We start from the raw sequence: 21,822 nt of genomic DNA, 5'->3' as shown, positions 1-21,822 counted from the left end.
GGAAATGCTGAATCATGCACAAAACACATCGAGTTTTATTACTGCTCACACACAGTTCCTCCAAATGCTGCTGGGGTTCATGGCCCCGCAGTCAGCACCTGCGTGTGTCCAGGCCCCATCTCTGACTCCTATCAGCATCTGGGTCTGTGTCTTAGGAGCAGCTCACGTGATGGTCCAGAGCCCACTAAGCAGCAGCAATTCTAAGTAACTCTTCCCATAATTGTATCCAACTCAACTACTGTTAACATAATTCAACTTCCTAACAGGGAACAGTAAAAACAAGCAAGTCAAACCATGGGAAAACTGCAGTGAAGCCCACGAGTTGAATGAATGGACCTCATTGAATTTTGTGAAACCCTACCAGTACTGGACTGGAGTGACTGTTGTATCAATATGATAGATCATAAATATTTTTTTCTTGAAAGTGGATGAAGGGGGATCAAAACAAGATACTCATCACATCAATGTCCAAGAGCATTTTCTATACACAGCCCTAGGTGCCTTGCTCAGCATCACATAAAACTTAACATAATCAGTCCCCTATCATCCCGAATCTCCTATCCAGCCCTTCCTTGTAGACATTAACTATCAAGTTAAATCCACAGAGTGCCACTGAACTAATGCTATGATTACACCTTTATGCTAAATGCTTTCCAATCACATACAGTGTTAACTGAGTTGGTAGTGCATCTAAATATAGAGTGATGTCCTTTTAAGTACATACTACAGTGCTCTGATCAGAAACTCTCTTGAATAAACAGACCTTCCAAAAAAATGTGTTGCACATTCTCTGGAAAGCTGGAGCAGCTGCAACATGGTGTTTGTGTGTGGCATCTGGAATAAAAAACTTACTGTATTTTGAATTAAGAGCTTAATTAAGATATACTGTCATTTATATCTATGCAAATACAGAATTATGCTACCAAAGTGTTTTGATTCTCTCAAACACTGAAACAGCACAAATATGTGCATACTAGCCACTACAGCCTTACCAATATACAAGAAAGAAGGGAGACAGATGTTTCAAGCTCTTCTTTAAACCCTTTTGCCAAATCCACAGAGGGTTTGTTGTTTTTTTATTATTATTATTTGCTTTTTAGAATTTAACTGTTTCACATAAATTATGGAGTCTTGCCGTTGGAACTGGCGGAAATAAGCATGTGAACTCTGTGAGGGTCTCAAAACAATTAGAGTGGAACAGCCATCAAGACCTACAAAAATGCTGTAGAGCAGACAGTTACCCATTCAAAATCCATTAATGGATGTTTAAAACACAGATGTTCAAAAATGTTTACACAATAACTTGCACGGTGCATGCTTGAAAAACTAGTGCTTGCTTACTGAGACTAGAAGATTGAGAAACTGAGTGGGAGAAATTACAAAAATGGAAGAAATGCACCAGAAATGGATTGGAAATTGCAACGGCCATGTTACGATACCTCTGAAAAAAAGGCTTGTTTCAAAGAGAAAACATATTTAAATTTAAGAAATTAATTTTGCATACACATAATTAACTATTGCAAAGGAGATCCAGTTGCTGAAGGAAAATTTTTGAAAGGCTTAGAGAATTTTATGTGTAATAAAACAAGCATATTTGCAAATGCTAAAATAGTGGAAGAATCAAATGCGAGCTGATTGCTCTGAAAAGCAGAAGGGAATATTTTCTCAATATACGGCACAGCGTAATTTCTCTAATAAACATAAATACTTATTTTCTGAAGCAGTGGGCAAACACCGCTACTTGGGAAAGAAAGAAGCATTTCTGTTGAAGAGGGACAAACTCTGCCTGCAACTGCCATTTCTTTAATAGCTATTTAATATTTCTTTCTCACTATTCCAAAATGTCTATTAGACCATTGAACATTTTTTCTTTTTCATTTAAAGTAAGTCTTGCTCCTGCAGCTTTCAAAGACTTTTCACAGATTTTGGCAGCAGAAATTAGGTATAGTCTGAAGCCTTTAGAAGTCTCAGTCATCAGCTTTACTGTACCACCCGATATGACTTACTACATTTTCATTAGAGCTGTCTAAATCTTCATCTGTCTGGTTTATTTTCCTGACTCTTTCAGCATCTTCTGAGGGTAAAGAAAGACAGTAGCACAAAGTTTGCTTTAGTAACATTTTTAGTGATGACTATCACCATAGTGATATGAAGCAAACAGCTACATCACTGAATATATTACAGAGTGTTAAAATGTGCTAATATAATTTGTTCTCAGCACTTCAAAATTTCTTATAGGTTGGACCACCTTATCTAGGACTACACCATGCTCATCTAGAAAATACAGGAAAAGTTAAAGATTTTTTGATTTAAAGTCCAGTACAAGTCATTAATTCTCCTTACTACTGTTTTTAGCATGGAAAAGAGCCAATGTCTTTCAGAACACCAGGTACCCCAAAAACATTTTTCTTGTAACAATGGACAGGGAATTTGCTTCCTTAAAGTTGTGGTCATACCTTTTTTAAAAATTCTGAATAAACAATACTTCAACAGAGTTCTTTCCATCTAGTACTCATCATGCTGTGATTTCAATTTTGATTTCATTTCCACATATATTTAAAAACTAAAGATGATACTAGAAAACTCTAGATACTAGAGGATAACGGAAACTGGTAACATTGCAGATTGATGTTTTCCAATGACTATTTCACCATACATGGGACTTACATAAGCACAATAAGAAAAATATATTGAGGAGCAAAAATAATGCTTATGATAAACATTAAAGAGAGTCAGGATAAAAAATGTTTCAGAATGAAAAAATGCGAACATTTGAATCAATCTGTAAGGACAGTTAATCCAAATCAGAAAACTGGCCTTTGACAATGAACAAAGGTATATGTTTGGTCAACCTGCCCAGATCACACATTACCATTCTCTCCTGCAAACTTGATCAAATGCATTTTTACTATTTTTTTAACACATTAACTGGCTGGGAAGTACCACAGAGACACACTGCATCTCACCCTCTTGTCCTGAGTTGACGACTTGTGAAGGTAACAGCAAACCCAATATCAAATGAGCTGTTCTAATTAGTATACAAATTCTGGTTTCTGACAGATGATCTAATTGGAAATTTCCATCCCAATAGTTTTTTGTTGTTTTGGTTTTTTTTTTATAGCATTGATATCACACAATTTGGCAATTGAGGACCTAAAGCCCTGTTTCTCTTATTTCTCTTCCCTTTGAGAACTATTTCATTTACGTTCTATGTTCACAGTAGGGTGGTCTCAAAAAAGAAACATCCTTATTAAAGTTGTTTCCATATTTAACTGTAACAAGATCTTGAACAACTCTTTCAAATCTGTTAGATAGTACAAGATAGATAGATGCTCAATTGCCTATTTACCCATTCCTAAGTACATTTCTGATTTTGTTTCTGCTGAGTACCTCGCTTATCCATTATTTTAACCTCTGCCTCCAGGAGCATGCATCAATTCTGCAAAACACAGGGAAGTGACCCTGGAGGGGCAGGGACAGAAAGTCCAGTGGCCGTGCTACGGCAATAACGCCAGGAGCGTTCTGATGTCTGCAGCTGTTGAGAGCTTGACAATGTTTGCTGTTTTCTGTATGGCACCGGTTCACAAATGGAAAGTTCTTCTCTTTTAAAAGATAGAAATAAAAATACAAGTGTTTAGTTATTATTGATGTGAAGAAAGTCTTTGAAATGTGGCTCTTGAAGCACGAAAGTCTAAATTAATATAAGCTGTGATTTGTTTCCAACTACTGTTATTCTGAGACCTTATTTTTAACGCACACAGTTGCTATGTGTGTCTGATTTTTGTACCGTGGACTTTTACATTCATACTGCCATCCTGTGGTCACTCATTGAAAGCACGTAACTCTCCATGGCACTGGAAGAAGAGAATTGCAGGAATGCTTCCCACACAACTGAGTCACCACTGGTGTTGTTCCTGCCCTTTATTTTGCCTACACCAACACAGTGCTGTATCTCTAAAAGGAAACACAGAATCTAACTAAACTTTTTCGCTCCTGACTTCTGCAAATGTTCCCCCTCCGTTAGATGTCACAAGGCAAAATGTCTTTAGCAGAAAGTTCAGCTCCAGCCCCTCACAACTTGATTTGTAAGTGGCAGTGGAGATGTGTGAGACGTTTTCAGCAGTTTGCTCGGAAGCCTATACAGTTTTAAACTTACAAGGTTATGGGATATCATTTTAGCATTATCAATGAAAATAAAAAGGTCCCTCTATATAACTTCATTAATGTAATTTCATGTACACTTAATTATCAGAGGAAATCTTTACACTTTCATTAGAAAAGGAGATCAAAGTAATCAGTATGTATTTCAAGAAAGGAAATACTTTATCTGTGACATTATTAGAATGCAAAAAAATTATACAAATATGAGAACAGCTGCATGGGATTGGATCTAATTCTGCCTAGCTCTCTACACGTCCGAGAACAGCAAGGGCCTAGAGAATGGCCAACATACAATGGCCAACATACAATAGGCCAACATACAATGATACTTTCACGGTCCACTTTTCCAGCCTCCAGGGATTTGCAGCCCAGGGACTTCCTAAGCTAGAGGTGACATGGCTTTGTTTAACAGCTGTTGAAGGATCTTTCTTCCCTGAGCTAGTTTTGAAGTGTTCTGCTTTTTGGAGATTCATTTTAGGTGACATCAAAGACTAAGTCTAATGCACATCAGATGGGGGTAAAAACGATGTTAAAAAGCTATTACTCGAAGACATTTCTGTCAGGCTTTATAACACAGTGTTCTTGAGGGTTATATAATATTTTAAATAAACAGGTTTATGCCTTCAATTTTCAAGCCAAAGTATCATTTCAATACTACTGACTTTACCTTGGTATATTGCTCACGCTCATGTTCTTGGCTAGAACCAGACCCTGATGTCTGATTATAACGGTGCACTTTCATTTTCATCTGTCTCGTTCGCTCCTCCACTACTAAGCTTGCTGCAAAAACACACAATGAAAATCAATTAAAAATAGTGAAAACCTTTTGGAAAAACAAACGGTTTAGCAACAATTTTAACTTATTTCCATCTCAACGAAACAAAGAAATGTACAAACATGTAGAACAAGCAGGGTGTAAACACAGAACAAAGGAACACTAATGTCAAGAAATCAACCACTTCCATTGCAAGAGCCTTTACCTGAAAATGGGCAGACATCCCAATTTCTTATACATAATCAAGCTGGTGCAACAGATATGAAAAGAGTGAAAGAATTTAGGTGATAAGCTGAATTATAAACCTGTTAAGTAGTCTGGATGCAGGGGACATAAATCCATGATCATCTAATCATGTATTTGCTTAAATGTAGAAAATATTACAGTAGCATTCTAAGAATTAATGCATTAAACAGGTATTAAAATTTATTTTTAAAGTAATTAACTCCTACTACTATCTTAAAATATAAGTGCTTACCATAGCTAAAGATTATTTGAGAGGAATAATTTCTCCATTCAACCAGTCATAGTAAAAAATACAGTAATTTTCTAGTTTGTTTTTTTTTTTTTTTTACAGAAAGTCCTGTAAAAGCACTACTTTGCTCTCTAATGTTCACTTCTACTTCAAAGAAATTATTTGTTCTTGTGTTTTCAATTTCCAATGTTTGTCTGGACAATGTTTGTTTAAAAAACAAAATCTAATCTTAAACCTTCAAGAAGCTGTGGTGCTATAAAGAGCATCTTCTTCAATTTGAACGAGTTATGGCAATTAATATTGGCTGTGCTTGCCACAGGAAGATGACCTTGCACTAACGGAAAGAGTGGTGTGAAAGCCCCTGGGCTAAGGCTTCCTTAAAATAAGTTAACCATTGTGGTAGTGGATAATTTTCAGAGGATACTATATACTATATATTCTGCCATTCTTAAACTTGGTAGCACTATAAATGGAATACCGATAAAACCAATACCTTGAAAACTGGCACTTTTTTAACAGTTCTAGAACAAGACCCAAATATTCATCAGTCACTATTCTAAATCACAGGAGTACTCACTATGTTCATTGTGTTTTAACAGGTTATAACATCCCAGAACAACTTCTTTTAGTTGGAATTTTTTGTGTGGTCACAAATTCAAGACTGGCATTTTATTTGGGAAAACCTCCACGAAATCTTCTGCTTTTGGGCCAACCATGGATTTCTATGACACTCTCCAAAACGATTAGTTTTAAAAGTCAAGATTTTTGTAAACAGCCGCTCCCCAGATCAGTGACAGGAGAGAGACACCAATTTAAAAGCTGCATGAAATCAATCACAAAACACAGAGAATTTTAAATTAGGGGAAAATAAGTACTCTATCATGTTGTTTACAGATCTTTATTGTGAATTAAGAGGTACCAGTGTTGTCATATCTGGGTTTTATGCTGCTAGTTAACTGTGGGATTCTTTACACATCTACTTTTTGTCTGTGCTTTGCGAGCACAAAGATATGAAAAGAAAGCAGTACACTCAGGGTTGCATATTTTAAATTCGTGCTATTGCACAAATCACAATTGTGCATGCACGTACCATCTGTAAAGTGTTCGTGGAAATCATGGAATGTCTGTGTGCTGGTTGGGTATGAAAAAATATACAAAGACATCACTGTGAAAAATATGTTGTTTTCATGTCCTCCTTCCACATTTCTTACTTAAAATAGGAAAATTAAATACAGCAAATGACATTAAAGTTCTGCTATAGCTACAAATTTAAGGCAAGAAATAAAGTTATCGTAACCTTCAACCTCCCACACGCAGAGGGTCCAATCTAGGAAATTCTGCACATGCAGAATGTCACACTGGGCCCAGCGATTATTCCAGATGACTAATTATGTCGGTAAATGTGTACCTTAATTGCAATGAGTCCAGTTCCACCATCAGATATGCAGGCACAGCTCCAATTACTTCAATGGAAGTTGCATGGAGGTATCTGAAGGCAAAATTGAGCACTTTAGGTGAAATTTTTAAAGATGGCCTCTTATTTTATGGACAGATATGAAAGGATTAAGATATATCAGTTAGTGACTGAAGTCAAAAACTCAGATATCTTAATCCTATCATACATGCATGAAATAGACTGAGGATATAAAATCAGAGGGAAAATTGAGACCCCTTTAAAAATTTAGCCCTAAATGTGTATGGTGCACAGATTACAGTTACTCTAAAAAATAACCCTTTCATTGTGTGACTTTTAGGTGCTTCACCCTGTCAACTGTACGTTATACTAAATAATTTATATGAAAGAATGTTACTCTGTATTACTTATGATACCTGAGAAAGAATATTCTATTATGTAATGAGATGCTATTTCGGCGACTATACGTGAAAACTACTGCAGTCAAGGTTGGGTAAATATTCAACCTTAACTCAGCAATGCTTGATTTTTGTTACGTTTAAATCCTGAACCTCAACCCCATGTTTATGTTCTGTTTTGCATCATAAGATATCATTATATAAAATAACATGAGAACAATTAATGAGGACTGTGAAGTAAATCTAAATTCTCTAATGGAGAAACTTAGTTTTGTGCATGGAGTAAAATGTATTTAGCTCACCAATTAGCTGGTAATGTATTTCTAAGCAAGCAACTGTGTGAAATGTAAGTCTGCTCTAGGAAATACAACTGTGTTCCTTTCAGGTTTGCTTACCATGCACATCTGAACATATGTTGTATCTAGCTTAATTCTGTGATGGAAAAATTTGTCTGCCTGGTAAGTAGCTTGTTATACTCTTTACATGTTAATCACAAGAAGCAGAAAAAAGTCTAACACAGGAGCAAAAGCACATTAGCAGAAGCTGTAACAACCATAGGTAACACCACCATACGATCACATTGCTTTCTTGGAACACAGCTGGTTACCACAGGTAACGAAAATTTGACATAAACAATGCTTCAAGAACTTAACCTGTCTCTCAGAAAAATATGGTTCTACTTTCTTTTAGGACATCAGTATTTACAGAGTGCTTCTCCTGGAGCTCTTGAGAGGTAGGACTACACAGTAATTTACATATCGAAGCACTGTAATCCCAAGACCTCTAAATTCTACAGAGGCCCTAGAATTCAAAATATGGAGATTTACCACTAGCGTCTGAAATTAGTGGTAGAACTACCATCAGTATCAGTTGTGCCAACATGTTACTCTCTTTGGTGTCACAAGTCACACTTGAAAGAGTGATCACTCTCATCTCTTCAAGAGCTGCTGATTCAGATGTGAGATCAATCAGTGTAAGAAGTAGTTGAAAGAAGAGAACTCATTAAGCAGACTGCTTAGATAAGGAGCGCAAGTTTAGAGCTACAGCTTTTACTACAACGGGTCTTCTTATGTAAACCATGTGAAGGTTGTACAACAATGATGTACAAAAACAATCAAGCCATGCAGGAGAGAAAAGACAGACATACGAATGGAATCAAAATGTTACACTTCAACTCCATTAATATATTTATTATCTGGTCTGACTCCTGTAATCCGAAGTGTACTGGGTCTGGCTGAGATGGAGGTGATTTTCTTGTGGAGGTGCTGAGTTTTGGACTTCTGACTAAAACAGTGTTGATAACACAGCAATGTTTTAGCAATTGCTGAGCAGTGCCTGCACAACGCCAAGGCCTTCTCTGTTTCTCACGTTGCCCACCCCCCAGCAAGTAGGCTGGAGACTGGGAGAGGAAACAGCCGGGCCAGCTGACCCCAAATGACCAAAGGGATGTTCCGGACCATATAGCATTATCCTCAGCAATAAAATTGGGGGTAGTCTTTCCAAGGTAGCTGTTGCTCAGAGACTGGCTGAGAATTGGTCTGCTGGTGGGAGATGGTGAGTTATTGTTTTTGTATCACTTGGTGGTGGGTTTGTTGGTTGGGTTTTTTTCATTTTTTCTCTTCACTTATTAAACTGTTTTTATCTTGGCCCATGAGATGTACTCACTTTTGCTCTTACAATTCTCTCCCCCATCTCACTGCGGAGGGTGGAGTGAGTGAGTGGATGATGGGTGCTTAATTGCTGGCTTGGGTCAACCCACCATACCAAGCTACCAAGAATTAACTGCCCAATGTGGTCTTCTGTCAAACAAACAAAAGTTCCCTTAGCTATTACTCATTTTATTACTCAACTCACTGCTAAGTCCCATCTGGCTTCCACGGTGAATGATATCCAAAGGAAGAAGACACAGTCTACAAAGATTAAGACCATCTCCTATCCCATAGGCTAGCAGGTCCATCAGCTCCTCCTGGATCTCTTCCTCATATGTCATTCAAGAAACATCCTTGTGAAGATTGTGCACTCTGTACTGTAATTCCTAACAGATCTTACAGGATTCTAAACCTGCTATATGTTTGAAGTACAACTATACATCTGGATTTCCCATCTTTGCAGAGGTGATCACGGTATTAGTAAAAGAATGTATGCACATAATGGAATAGTTGGGTTTTTACTCCTAAGTAATTAAAAAACTCGCTTGTATTTCTTGTGGTAAAAGAAGTTTTGATTAATTTAAAGGCAGTTCTTGGTAAATGTTTCCATCATAAGGAATGTGCTTTTCCTATTTTAGTGACAGCCTATAAAACACATGCTCTCCTTCGGTTGTCTAAAATATGCAAATCCGTAATATATTACTTAAAGGAGATAGGGAATAAACTAAAGAAAATAGCTACAGCTCTCATTTTCAGCCTGCAACCTAGCCTCAGAGAAAATTATGACAGGCCAACAGTTGTTTTTTCTTAAAGGAGATGGCCATTTCTTAATTATTCTAAGAGATTATCTCTTTACTAAGAATTTATATACTCCTTTTAATATGTCAGCACTATGGTAAGGTTTATAGAGTTATATCTGATGGCATTAACTAGTTGACAGTCCTCATCTTTATTTCTGTCCTCAGAGAACTGGTATGGGCACATTTCAACCCCTATATGCTGTTTAACTGATAGAGAGGTTAGAGCTGTCTAGAATCTAGAATGTGAATCTAGCAATGCACGAAATCTGACTTTAAAATAAATTCAACCTGCATTGGTATCAACAACAGACCAATCCTATGAAAATCAGTGAGAGCTACAAAAGCTGTTCATACAGTAGTGACCAGTGCAAAAGAAAATGAAGTAATTTTGAGGTTTTCAGTCCCCTATTTAAGGCTCGAAAGAGGGACTAAACTATATTATTTCCAAAATTATTTCCAAAATTATTTCCCAAATGCCATGATGCTATAAACACCTATCTATTAAGCTCATTGCAGAATGGATGAAACATATGGGCGCATTTAAATAAGGATTGTACCACATGCAGCAATACTGAACTAGCAAGGAACAGTGAAAATGCTGTAGCTGCCTTTCTAGCTCTAGTTTTTAATTCCTGAGCTTACCTGTTTAGATATCCACCTCTTTCACATTACAACAATCATCAAAGAGACTCTACATTCTGTAGACTTTGGAAAGCTTTGAATCTTGACAATAATTAACATCTAAAAAGAACTCACTTTTTTCCTTTTGGAAAAAAGGATTAGAATTGTTTTAGCACTGAAACTACTTTCTGTGTAGCAATGTGACCATCTTGGATTCTTGACCATCACCAAAATCCAAGAAAAACCACCTTCCACCCAAAGCTGAACTTCTGTACATGCTACACATGTATCTCCAGAAAAATGTCCCTCTCTCTGAAGTGGAGACTTGTTGCTATCTAGCAAATAATAAAGCAAGAAAGGAGAAGGGAAATTTTGGCAAGGTACATGAAAATAAGCCTTCATGCTTACAAAAAGAACAACAAATGCTTAAATGCCATACAGAGATTGGGAGTTTTAGGACATTAAAAAAAACGCATGTTAACTGGAAGATAATTTATCTAAGGAAGACTTTAATTCAAAGCTGGTAAATACATGTTGGTAAAAAAGATTTAGGGAGAAGTCATGAGAATTATACATAGTCCAGGACATGGTCTTGCAGAACCAGATTTAAGAAATGATTAAAAAGAGGGCAAATATGGCTTGATTGTGGGAAGATTTCTAACAGTAGAAGGCTCTTCAAGTTAGCAGATACAGGTATAATAATGCCTAGTAGCTAAGAAGAAGTTAGATAAAGTCAGATAAATATGTAAGTACCAAAACATATGTTTAAAAGTCAGGTGGTTAAATGCAGGAACAATTTTCCATCACTTGCAGTCATTAAGTGAAAATACCTTTCTAAAAGGACATTCTTGCTCAAACCCAAGTATGGGCTTAATGCCACAAACAACTGGTGCCATTACCTGGTCTGTGATCAAAACTGATAACCATATTGGTCTTTTCTAAACTACAGAAAACCTATGGATGCCTTAGCACAGGCTACAGCATTTTCTGTGATGTCTGCAACAAACACAGAATTTGCTCTTTATGCAGTTCATATTTCTGTTCAAGATGGTCAAGCCAGAAAGGAGGTGCAGGCAAACAGTACTATTTGGAAATCCTCCAAGTCTTACCTGCACTATTAATTGCTGGAGTAAGCTACAGAACAAAAAGAAATCAGCATAAAAATTTCAGATGGCTATAACCCTTACCAGAAGATATTACACACCCTTTATGATGCAAACTTCAAGGGAAGAAGTCTAAAAGTCTAAAATGATAGGAAGATTTGCCTACATAAGGAAGCTACTGAAAAATAAGTTGAAATGAAAATTTATCTCATAAAAACTAAAAACTAACATTGTTCTGGGGCACAAACAGCAGGTTCTGGCAGGGCAACAGGGAACTGCACTTATCCCAGAAGCCAACAGAGATCTAATCTATTCTTCACTCTCAGTCTTCATACTAAGAAGAAAAGTTGAACAATGACAAACAGCTACAGCTACAATGCTATCTAGAGGTATGTACACTTAGCCTTTCTATGGTGCAAAAGCCAGGAGCTTCATCTCTCTGTGCTGCTTAGATGCTCTCTGGATAGGAATCAGGGAAAAAAAACCAGTATCTGGTTTGAGGAAGTGAGAGGTGGAAGCTGGAGAAGAAACTTTGCAGAAGCAATGTCCAGCACAAAGGCAGAGGAATAAAGCAGTGATGAGATTTGGATGGGAGAATACCCCAGTGCAGTGGACAAGGGAAATGAGAGGGCAGGGGAGCATTCATTGGAGAGCTGGCTGTGCTGCACAGGGGAGAGAACTCACACTGGTGTTGGACCAGGATGAATCGTTTCAGAAATAATACAGAGAGTCTCCAGGTTATTTCTGTTCAGACTTCAGGATGAGTTTCGCAATGTGCACACACAAAGTATCCCTGTGGTAGGTTTCATGACTTTAAAAATCCACAGCAAACTCTACTGTAAAATTTAAAAAACACACAAAATTTTGAAATCATGGGCACATGGAAGTTTTGAAATATGTCAGTAACACTGACAAATCAATTTGTTGCTAAGATAAAGAACTTGTTACCACTTCTCTGCATATACGACTTCAAAAAGTACTTATTGGCAACATGCAGATAGTGAGGGAGATGGGCTCTGAAGCCTGCTCTGCAGCCCTGGTCCCTGTACCTGACTAGAACATGCTGTGGCTCCTTTAAGCCTGTGTGCACGGGTTTCCTTTCCATGGGAGCTGATAGCACTCTGGGCCTCCTCCCAAATCAGATTTGAGGCATGACCAAAGCACGTACTCAGACTGCCAAGCTGGGAAATGAGCTTGGATCCCCCAGTACACACAGAAGCATGGTGGCCACCTTGAGTTTAATAACTCACTCCAGAAGGAAGATAAACCAATATAAAAATCTGAACTGGCTGACGCAATACTCAGTTGTTCCTCAAAGCGTTTCAAGGATGATCCAAATAGAAGCTTCTATTTAAAAGAAAACAACAAGAAAACAAACATGTACTTAAAATTTGAAAAAAGTAAACCACTGGTTTTGGCAGCAATCCGAGTCAGCATTTTCGTAACCTGCTGAAGACCTTATTGCAACCCTTCCCATTGATTAAGTGGAACAGATGCTTGATTTCTTTATTGTAGATTTATCTGTTCAGCGTTGTCCCTATCTGTAGTATATGCTTTCCTTTGTACCTATGTCTCTTGTTACATAATATCTTGTAACCCCCGCCATCCCCATCTCCCATTCACCTACTGTCTATTCTTTTTATCTCTTATTCTGCACTGGGGAAAGTCAGACGTGGCAGTGGGCTACTAGTGTAAATCAGCTCAACTTAAGTTATTCATGGTCCCCCAGAGCTGCCAGCACTCCACTTCTTCCTGCCTCTCTTGTTTTGCCCAACTCTTTTTTCTGCCTCCAGGCTGCATCTGCATTCAGCTCCCTCCAGGCTGCATCTGCATTCAGCTCCCTTGAGCCAGAGGAATTTGTGTGCATAGAGATCCCCCCACCTTCTACACAACCCTAAATCTTGGGCCAGATCCATCCAAATCTTGTGGAAACAAGCTCTTTCACAAACCTGTTACAGGCATGGTCTGGTTTGTTGGCATAAAGTTAATTGTTTTAAACAAAGAAACATCCACTGCAGTCCAAATCACAGGGCAAGGTTTGTGAAGTTGAAAGAGGCACAAACAACAAACTGGCATGATTGATTTGTATTGCTCTATTTGAGAGAAATATAAATACTGAAGAAAGCAAAAATGACAGAAATAATTTGTAAAATCAACCATTCTTAGCACTTTCTTAAGACATTTCATAGTACATTCTTAACACTGCAAAATAACCTGTAATTGCTAATACCTAAGTTAAATACTATTTCTTTTTCACCTTTTTTTTTTTTAACATTATCATGAAAACATATTCCTGAGTATTGGCGTGGGTGTTGGAGTTCGTAGCTAGTGGAACAGCTGCTGTATTTTTACCTAAGCAAGTATGAATGCATCAGTGGGATTCACCCTTTCAGAAAGTAAAGAAGTTGTAGGAGATATTCTGATTCAACTTCAACTCACTATTTGGCTTTGACCCACCAAAGCCTGTATTCAGACCAGAATTTCCCAAGATCTGCAGGACTCAGGACTAAAGGTCAGAAAAGGTGAAGCTGTGCTATTAATGTTTATGCAGCATTGTATTTTGCTGTTAACATCAAAAGGGATTAATTTTTTCATTTTTTCTCTCCAAGGTTCATTCTGATTTTGAGATAACGCCTACTTTCAGCAATAAGAAAAAAAAAGGAAGGACTTCTCTGCAATGTTGCCTCAATAGGGACATAACAAACTACACTTTTCACTTTGTTGGACAGCCTTAGATACCTTTTGTTTGAGCTCACTGATTCACTGGTATCAGGACAGACACGGAGAATTCATAGGAGGTCAAATTCTCTGTATGTCTGCCCTCAGAAACCTGCCCTACAACATGACTAACTTTCTGAGTGTCAAGGGCTTGTCATGCAAATAAAACACAGCTCGTTCTTCAGAATCCCTCTGCACATGAAGGATAGTTTCTGGCCATCATCACCTTCAACTATTCCTAAACCTAGACCTATGAAACATCCTTCACAGATACCAAAAACCAAGGCTGCATCATTAGAAGCAGATGTGCAGAGCTCAAGAAAGAGCTTAGGTAAAATCTTAGTCTTTGAGAGAACTTTAACTCAATTGAGCAGCTTCTGAGCCATGTAAAATACCATGAATACTCCTGTTAAATCCAATATATTGAATTTCAATAGGAAAATTAGAAATCACAAGAGAAACCATTTTCAGATTGTAAACAGGGGCATCAGATAGCATACAGATATTTGAGAAACAACCTTCTCGCCTGTTAAACACTGTTAACTAAATACTATATACTGACATGGAATATATTGAGGGAAAAGGCAGTATTAACAGTTGCCAAACATTTGTAAAAAATTACATAAATATTTACCTTTTGTGGAAGAGTTAAAAGTCTCTTGCTCTTCAATGAATTAAATGCACGGAATGATGGGAACAGAAAAAGAAATCAGCAAATTTAAAGTTAGATAAAGAAATGTGTTACATGTGACAATGGCATGTACAGTAGGCAGTACTCCAGCATATGTAAAAGTAATGTAGAAAATTAAAATGATAAACCATGACAAATAATAAAGCCTATGACTTCTTCTTTAAAATTAACAGGAACAATGAAATTACTGAGATCCAGATTGTGGATTCTTTAAGTATTCCGCTTGAGCAGTATTGTCATATCCAAATTTATGAATGACATAAAAATCTTAAAATTGCTTTAAGTATCACTCTCACTGCTGAACCACATAGCCCTGTTTTAGATTCTGAAGCCTTTTATGCAATAATGAGTGTTACAAATTTATTTTCTATTAACTGAAATCAGTAATACTCAATAACCACTGGACTATTGAAAATCGGTCTTTAAGGAAAACATAAAAGATTATGAGGCTTAAACTCATTTACAAGAGTTAGCAATCCTGAGAAAAAATACTCTCCAGCGTGAGTAAAGATTCCACAAGCTGCCTCAAAATATGCAGTGTCACCTAATAATTTCAAAATAAAACCAGAAATATGAAGAGAAAACAAACAACGCTAAAAGACTCAAATCTAAAATTGAAATGACTTTTTCTTTTGCCACTCAAGTTTTATACTGATGGATCTGAAAAAAGGTTTTAACTGAAAGGGTTTGATCTTTTACCATTACTCAAGCCATACTCTCACTGCAATGACACTTCAATGATCAAGTACATATACACAGAATGGTTTTCACTAGCTATTCATTTTTTTTAGGTTCTTAAGTTGGTTAAATATAAAAAGATATTTGCAACTCAAATGTATCATTTGACAACATACTGATTTTCTGTACGAAATTCTGATTCTTATTTGTTAAAAGGAAACACTGGACATCAAAACACTTCATTCCTCTGTGACGTGACTACCATTAAAGACTTGTACATATATTGTACACGTGAACTTTATACAAGTAATAATACCCATTCAGTACCAGTAGAGTCTTCAACGTAGCTTTCCCTCATGAAACAGCAGCACACACTCATGCATGCACTTCACCCTGCATACAAGCTATGTACAAAGCTTATGCAGCATTTTCTAACATGAGCTAAGATACAGCAATTCTTAATGCTGGTTGCACTTTTGCTTTTCTAAAGGTCACTGCATAAGGCCTATTGCTGTAAACAGACGCCACTGGAAACACAAACAACTACACTACTTCATTTATGTTTACAGATGCTCTTTATGTGTAAATAGGCTGCTGATTATCACAAACCTGACTCATTATAGGACTTCCAAAACATGAAACCACATTGTTGAGGCTATGAAAAAGAAATCATGCTATGAAGAGCCAAATAGAAGCAGATACAGGGAGAAAGACCTGTTTTGCATGAATTAGCTCTTAAAGATCATTTCTATACTACAATCATTGCACATTTATCTTGCTGGTTCATAAATTTCAATAGCACATAATATGTTTTTTCTTATTCACTTGCTAAATTTCCTAATATATCCCTAATATTATCTACTGCAGCTAAAAAGGAGTGCAGAAAAATGCTACAGATCTTCAGGCTGTATTCATTTCCTCGATCCATACAATGATTAACCATTATACAAAAGCGTAGAGACCCACCCTCAAATCCTACTCAAGCAAGAATTCCTGTGAGGTTTGATAGTTGCAATGACAGAGGACGGACTGAGTAAAGACGGCAGAAATATGCCTTATACAGAAGTATCATTTAAAAACCATACAACTACACAACAAAGTTGTTATAGAAACAGTTGAAAAACAAAGTCAACGCAGAATCCCCACCCCTCTTAATGATTTGCACAGTTCCGCTCAAAATTATGCAAATAAAAGAAACACTGATGCAAATCTCTTACAGCTCAGCACGGGACGACATATTGAGAACACAGCATTGTCCTTACCATGGCTTAGAATTTCACTGCTTTAGTCACTGAGCCAAAACATCTTCATATTATTAGGTCCTTTTATAAAATTATCAGTTGAAACAAAGAAATAAAAAACGCTTCTTAAGTAGCATAAGTTAGGGTAATGACTACTAAATCATAACTTTTTGAAAACACACACAGACACAGCTATACCAGACTAACTTTCAGTATTTGAGCATCTCAAGACCTTTAGTTGCAATAACATCCCAGTGTGTCTTGCACTCTAGGAAATAATGCTGACGGAGTTGCAAAGGAAAGAAATACAGCCACATCTTCCTTCAATATCACTGGGATTAAAATAAAAATCACATTGCCTAAAAATTACAGAAGCCTACCATCTTAACTGTAATTACTTTAAAAAGTCTGCATGTCCTGGAATTGCTAAAAATATTATTTAGTTAGAACTGTTCCAAGTGAAAATAACTACCTCCCTCCCCCACTCCAAAACTAGGCAAAGCTGCTATCCCCTTTAGAACATAATCACCAAGAAGCTTTTTTTTTTTTTGCTAGTGTGCATAATTATGCTGTTTTGAGGTTTTAGGCCTTAACATGGACTTTTTCCTCCACATTTAAGATTTTTTTCTCTGTTCCTGATCAGTAGTACCAACCCATTTCTGTAATGGAATAGGGAACACTACTTTGGTCTTCTCTATAAGAATTACTCCTACAAGATTTTTTTTTTAATAAAGTGTGTCTACTAATAAGGACCTTTTAAAACTACCTTATTTTCTCACAAGTTGACCTTTTATGATTCTCAAACTGCCGCCCAGAGCAGTAACTATGACAACATTATCTGGTAGAGACAAGGAAACAACCGTTTTTTTAGTTCTAAACTTGACAATGACAAAATGGAATGTCCAGGATGCAATGTCAGTCCTAGAAGAAGCCTTATTAGCATGGATATGGTCATTTACAACTGAGAGCTAAAGATTAAAAAGTAAAAATCTCGTCTAAGATTAAGAGTTAAAACATCACTCTGTTTCTCGAGATGAAATCCACTACCAGTCTCTTGCTTCTTCATTAACTCTCATGTGTTCCATAATGAGAGCTTTAAAGAGTAATAAAATTACTTTACTGGATTATTCTATGCCTCCTGAATATGCAAACAGCAAATAAAAAACCCACTCTTGATATACAGACATTCAATCTTTTTACAGCAATTACTGTGATTTGTAAAACAGACATAGATTCATAGATGTATATATTTAGATGTGTATTCAACCCTCCTGAAACAACAGAATCTGTATAGAGTGTAAAGAAGAAGTACTTTGCTCTAAAAATGATACCTTATGGTATATCATACAGGATTTCCTTGAAACACAGGATGTCAATACTGACCACCAAGAAGTAGCTTTATTTATAAATGAAGAAAATTCAAAGAATTTTGAAATGATCCCTATAACATTTGTATATTGCACTAGATTTTGACATCATCTATATCCATGGTGACTGTGAATTTAAATCATTAAGGACACAATTCAGTTCCAAGTACAGTTAATGGAAATCTTTTACAGACCTCAATATGCTTTGGATTCAATCCTACATTAGGGTCAGATCACTTCTAGTCACTCCATTTGACCCTGATACTCATTTGAAAAGGATTAAAGAGGTGAAATTGATATTAAAATTTGATACTGTAAATCAGAGCAAATGCTATGGTCTTACAGCCTCACTGAATTTAATTTCTTAGAGTAGTAAAAAGTTTATACATACTATCATATTTATTTCAGAAGATACTGACAAAGCAATTTAAAATATTTTATAAAATCTATTCAATTTAGTAATTCTCTGCAAATATATTCTCAGCTTCAACAAAGTGTTAAACACAGGTAAAATCAGAAAATCTCCCATCAAAAGGACAAGCCAGTCACTTAGACAAAACCAAAGTACTACGTGGAGAAGTAAATCTCTTTAGCCTTCATTTCCATGTGCTGTAATACAGCCACGTTGACATAGGCGGTATGACATATAACAACAAAGTAAACGATATGTCGCATCCTACTTGTACATTTTATAAATAAGACGCAAGCATATCAACCACAATTGTAAGTAAGAGTTCAGTGAAACAACATTACTTTACAGACGTACACAGTATCAACAGCTTTCTAAACCTAGAGTAGCTTTAGCCTTCTGCTCAACTTTCTTTTTTTCTTTCCTCTTCTGTATACATCCCATCTCTACTCATTTTCATGGTAAGTTCTACATTCATTTCCAATGTCTTTAACAAAACATAAACTAGTATTTTATTCTCAACACACCAGTTATCAAGAACAGCAGAAAGATTATAGATGAATATCCAAAGGAAAGCCAACTTAAAATTAAATTAAAAGCTGATTCATCTTTATATATTGTACCAAGTTCTGAAATTGCAGAAGAAACATGAAAGAAATTTGAAATTCATTAGTTATTACATTTCCCTAAAAAGCTTCCAACTTACTAATATGCAGAAATAGAAGCTGCAAATGTAGTTTGTAACTAGTTTATAATCCAGACAGTCCTAGACTCACGACAAAAAAAATGAGAAGACTCGAATATAAAGTTTAAAATGAATAAAACTCACTTGTATTAGTATACTAATCATTCAGAATAAAGACATGTATAAAACAAGAATACATTTTTATATGTGTTAATTGAAGGTGTAGTATGCCATCACAGCTCAAAGCCATAAAATTAATGTAAGCTGATTGCATGTTAATGTAAGCCATCATACATAAAAGCCCCTATGGTAATCTAGCATGATAAGAAGGTCATGGTCAGCAACATTATCTATTAAAGAAAACGGTCTGCCAACAGTTCTATAAAGCACTACAATATTTCATCATTAGAAGCATTTCTTTAATTTCCATGTAGAAGAAAATCTGGCGGCACATGGCAATCTCAGTTGTTGCTTGTAGTCAATGAGAAAACAGGATTTTTAAACACAGAAGAGAACCTGAATGTGCAAATATTATCCATTGTGCCACTTCATTTTACCATAATAGCTCATACTCTGTGTGCAGTATGTTGCTAGAAAAGGAAACATCAATATTCATACTTATTTGATATTAGTATGTAAAAAACATCCTCCACAATCACTAGGTCTACATTGTCTTTTTCAGAAAAGAGCAGCACCCTTTGCCTGATCAGTTTATTCTTAAGAAATAAAGAGCTGATGACCTATGCTTTCACATTTCCCATGGTGATTATTTTCATTCTTTAATCACTGAGCTATGAACTCCAGAAGAAAAACAGATTTGTGATATTTATTATTAATCTATGTTAACAATGCACCACAATTAATATAAACCACAAAATAAGAAATGAGTAAGACTGTCAGAATGTTGTCAAAATCTTTGTCCCTGATTTCTTTAGCTGAACACAAACTAGGTATGTGTTGGAAACTACCACAACTCTAATAGAAATTTTAAGGTAGACAAACATAAAAGGGTACTAGAAAATTAAGGCAATTAAACCACCTGTAGTAATCCACTGGTCAAAGTCTACTGGATTTCCCAGAATACAAATATGCTTTCATTCTCTTCTATTGCTTTATTGGTAGAATTATAGCATTGAGCACGTAGTTGTGAAAGTAGACTTTAAGTAAAAAAGGTAAGAAATCAAAGAGTTTGAGCTATCATAAGCTCATTATTTGATACCTTGCTCTATACTGCCACTTCTTACTGGAACTTGCGGTAGCTGTCTTCCCCTGCGACTGCTGAAGGATGTGTCTGCAGGAGGAGACTGTGTGGGACTTCCTTGCTGATGTATTCTGCAAACGAAACGAAGATAAAATTAAAATTACCCAAATGAAGAGAAATTTTATATTCTGAACTTTAAACACACATTAAGTTGCATATACTGAAGATGGATTTGAAGAAGTTTGCATTTGGTGTATGCCATATGCACATACTCAGGTCTGGATACATAGTAAACTTATAAGGCCTCACAGTTAATTTCTCTAACTACCTTCAACTAAGGAGAAATATTTTCCTTTTTTTTTTGTTGTTTGTTGTTTTTAATAAAGTACTAGTCAAAAACCACTGAACGAAAAGCAGTTTTCTAAGAACCATTTATGATTATAACTCACAATTTATGTATGTTCTCCTGCATTAGTACAAGGGCAATACAAAATGCCACCTCTGTATTTCATTAACTTTTGTGCTCCCTTTGTGCTGATGCAATAATTGCACAAGGCCACAGAGAACTGGATGGCAAGTATCTATTCCCATGGGGTAATGTGTTGTTTTTCCCTGAGGTCAAAGAAGAAAAGAAACCTTTAACCTTGGTATTGAGGGGATGCGTGTGTGTGTGCGCATGAAGAATGTACAAGATTTTTAATACTCCTACCTAAGTAAATATCCTAAACCCCTTTGGCGGAATCCTAGCTAGCGCTATTTCAGAGCACCTTGGCTACTTGATTTCTTATACATAGATACAGCATCTGATTGTAACACATCAAACACCTTTAGAACACTGGTAAGTTTGCATTTAAAATAAGTAGGGCCACCTCTAATAACTAGGGAAATAGTTTAAGAAAGTAAAACAAAGATGAGAAGAAGGAGACGGCTGAGAGGGAGAGTTTACTATTAAATGCCCTTGCCATTTACAGTAACATCACACTCACCCTACTGGATAAAGGCTGTTTATCTACTACACTAAGGTTGCAAGTAGATAATCTGCAATTTTTGCAGATCTGCAAGTAACACATTTGAGCAAGTTCAAAATACTGTTGGCTTTCACACTACATAGATCAACTGACTTTCTCTTAGCCTGTAAGATCGGACTTAGCTGTGTGAACAGCACGTGATTTCCTGCACAGTGTTTAAGCAAAATACTTTGATAATTTTCATATGGATACAGAACAAAACACAACAATGGAAGGACGAAACACAGCCAATTTTTTACTCTTACATTGCATAACTATTTAATATCAACAGCAAGAAGTACCATCTGGATGGTGAAGATAGGCAGTGTAAAGGATATGGGAGAAGTGTAAATACCATGAAGAGAGGATAATCTACAGTGCCAGAATGAGTGAACGCGCCATGTATGCTCAGGAAAGTACAACACCACA

The 21,822-nt window shown here is 36.3% G+C and overlaps 1 protein-coding gene across 11 annotated transcripts in view; it reads right to left on the bottom strand.

Annotated features, from left to right (window-relative positions):
- Window positions 1-21,822, bottom strand: part of RIMS1 (regulating synaptic membrane exocytosis 1) — a 355,711-nt gene that overhangs the window by 80,104 nt on the left and 253,785 nt on the right. For 4 of the 11 annotated variants that reach the window (XM_072855285.1, XM_072855275.1, XM_072855278.1 and 1 more), the window contains 2 exons: window positions 20,405-20,517; window positions 4,829-4,941 (listed from right to left, as the gene is read on the bottom strand). In XM_072855285.1, the coding sequence (XP_072711386.1) occupies window positions 4,829-4,941; window positions 20,405-20,517 (226 nt within the window). Of the gene's footprint in view, window positions 1-4,828; window positions 4,942-6,819; window positions 6,874-14,748; window positions 14,779-20,404; window positions 20,518-21,822 lie in introns of those variants that run through there. The other 7 variants (XM_072855284.1, XM_072855274.1, XM_072855276.1 and 4 more) reach the window with 3 other exon arrangements.

The sequence above is a fragment of the Ciconia boyciana genome, chromosome 3, assembly GCF_034638445.1.
Source record: "Ciconia boyciana chromosome 3, ASM3463844v1, whole genome shotgun sequence".
Taxonomy (NCBI): Eukaryota; Metazoa; Chordata; class Aves; order Ciconiiformes; family Ciconiidae; genus Ciconia; species Ciconia boyciana.
Note: the sequence above shows the minus strand (reverse complement) of the source record. Positions and strands in the feature narration are given on the sequence as shown.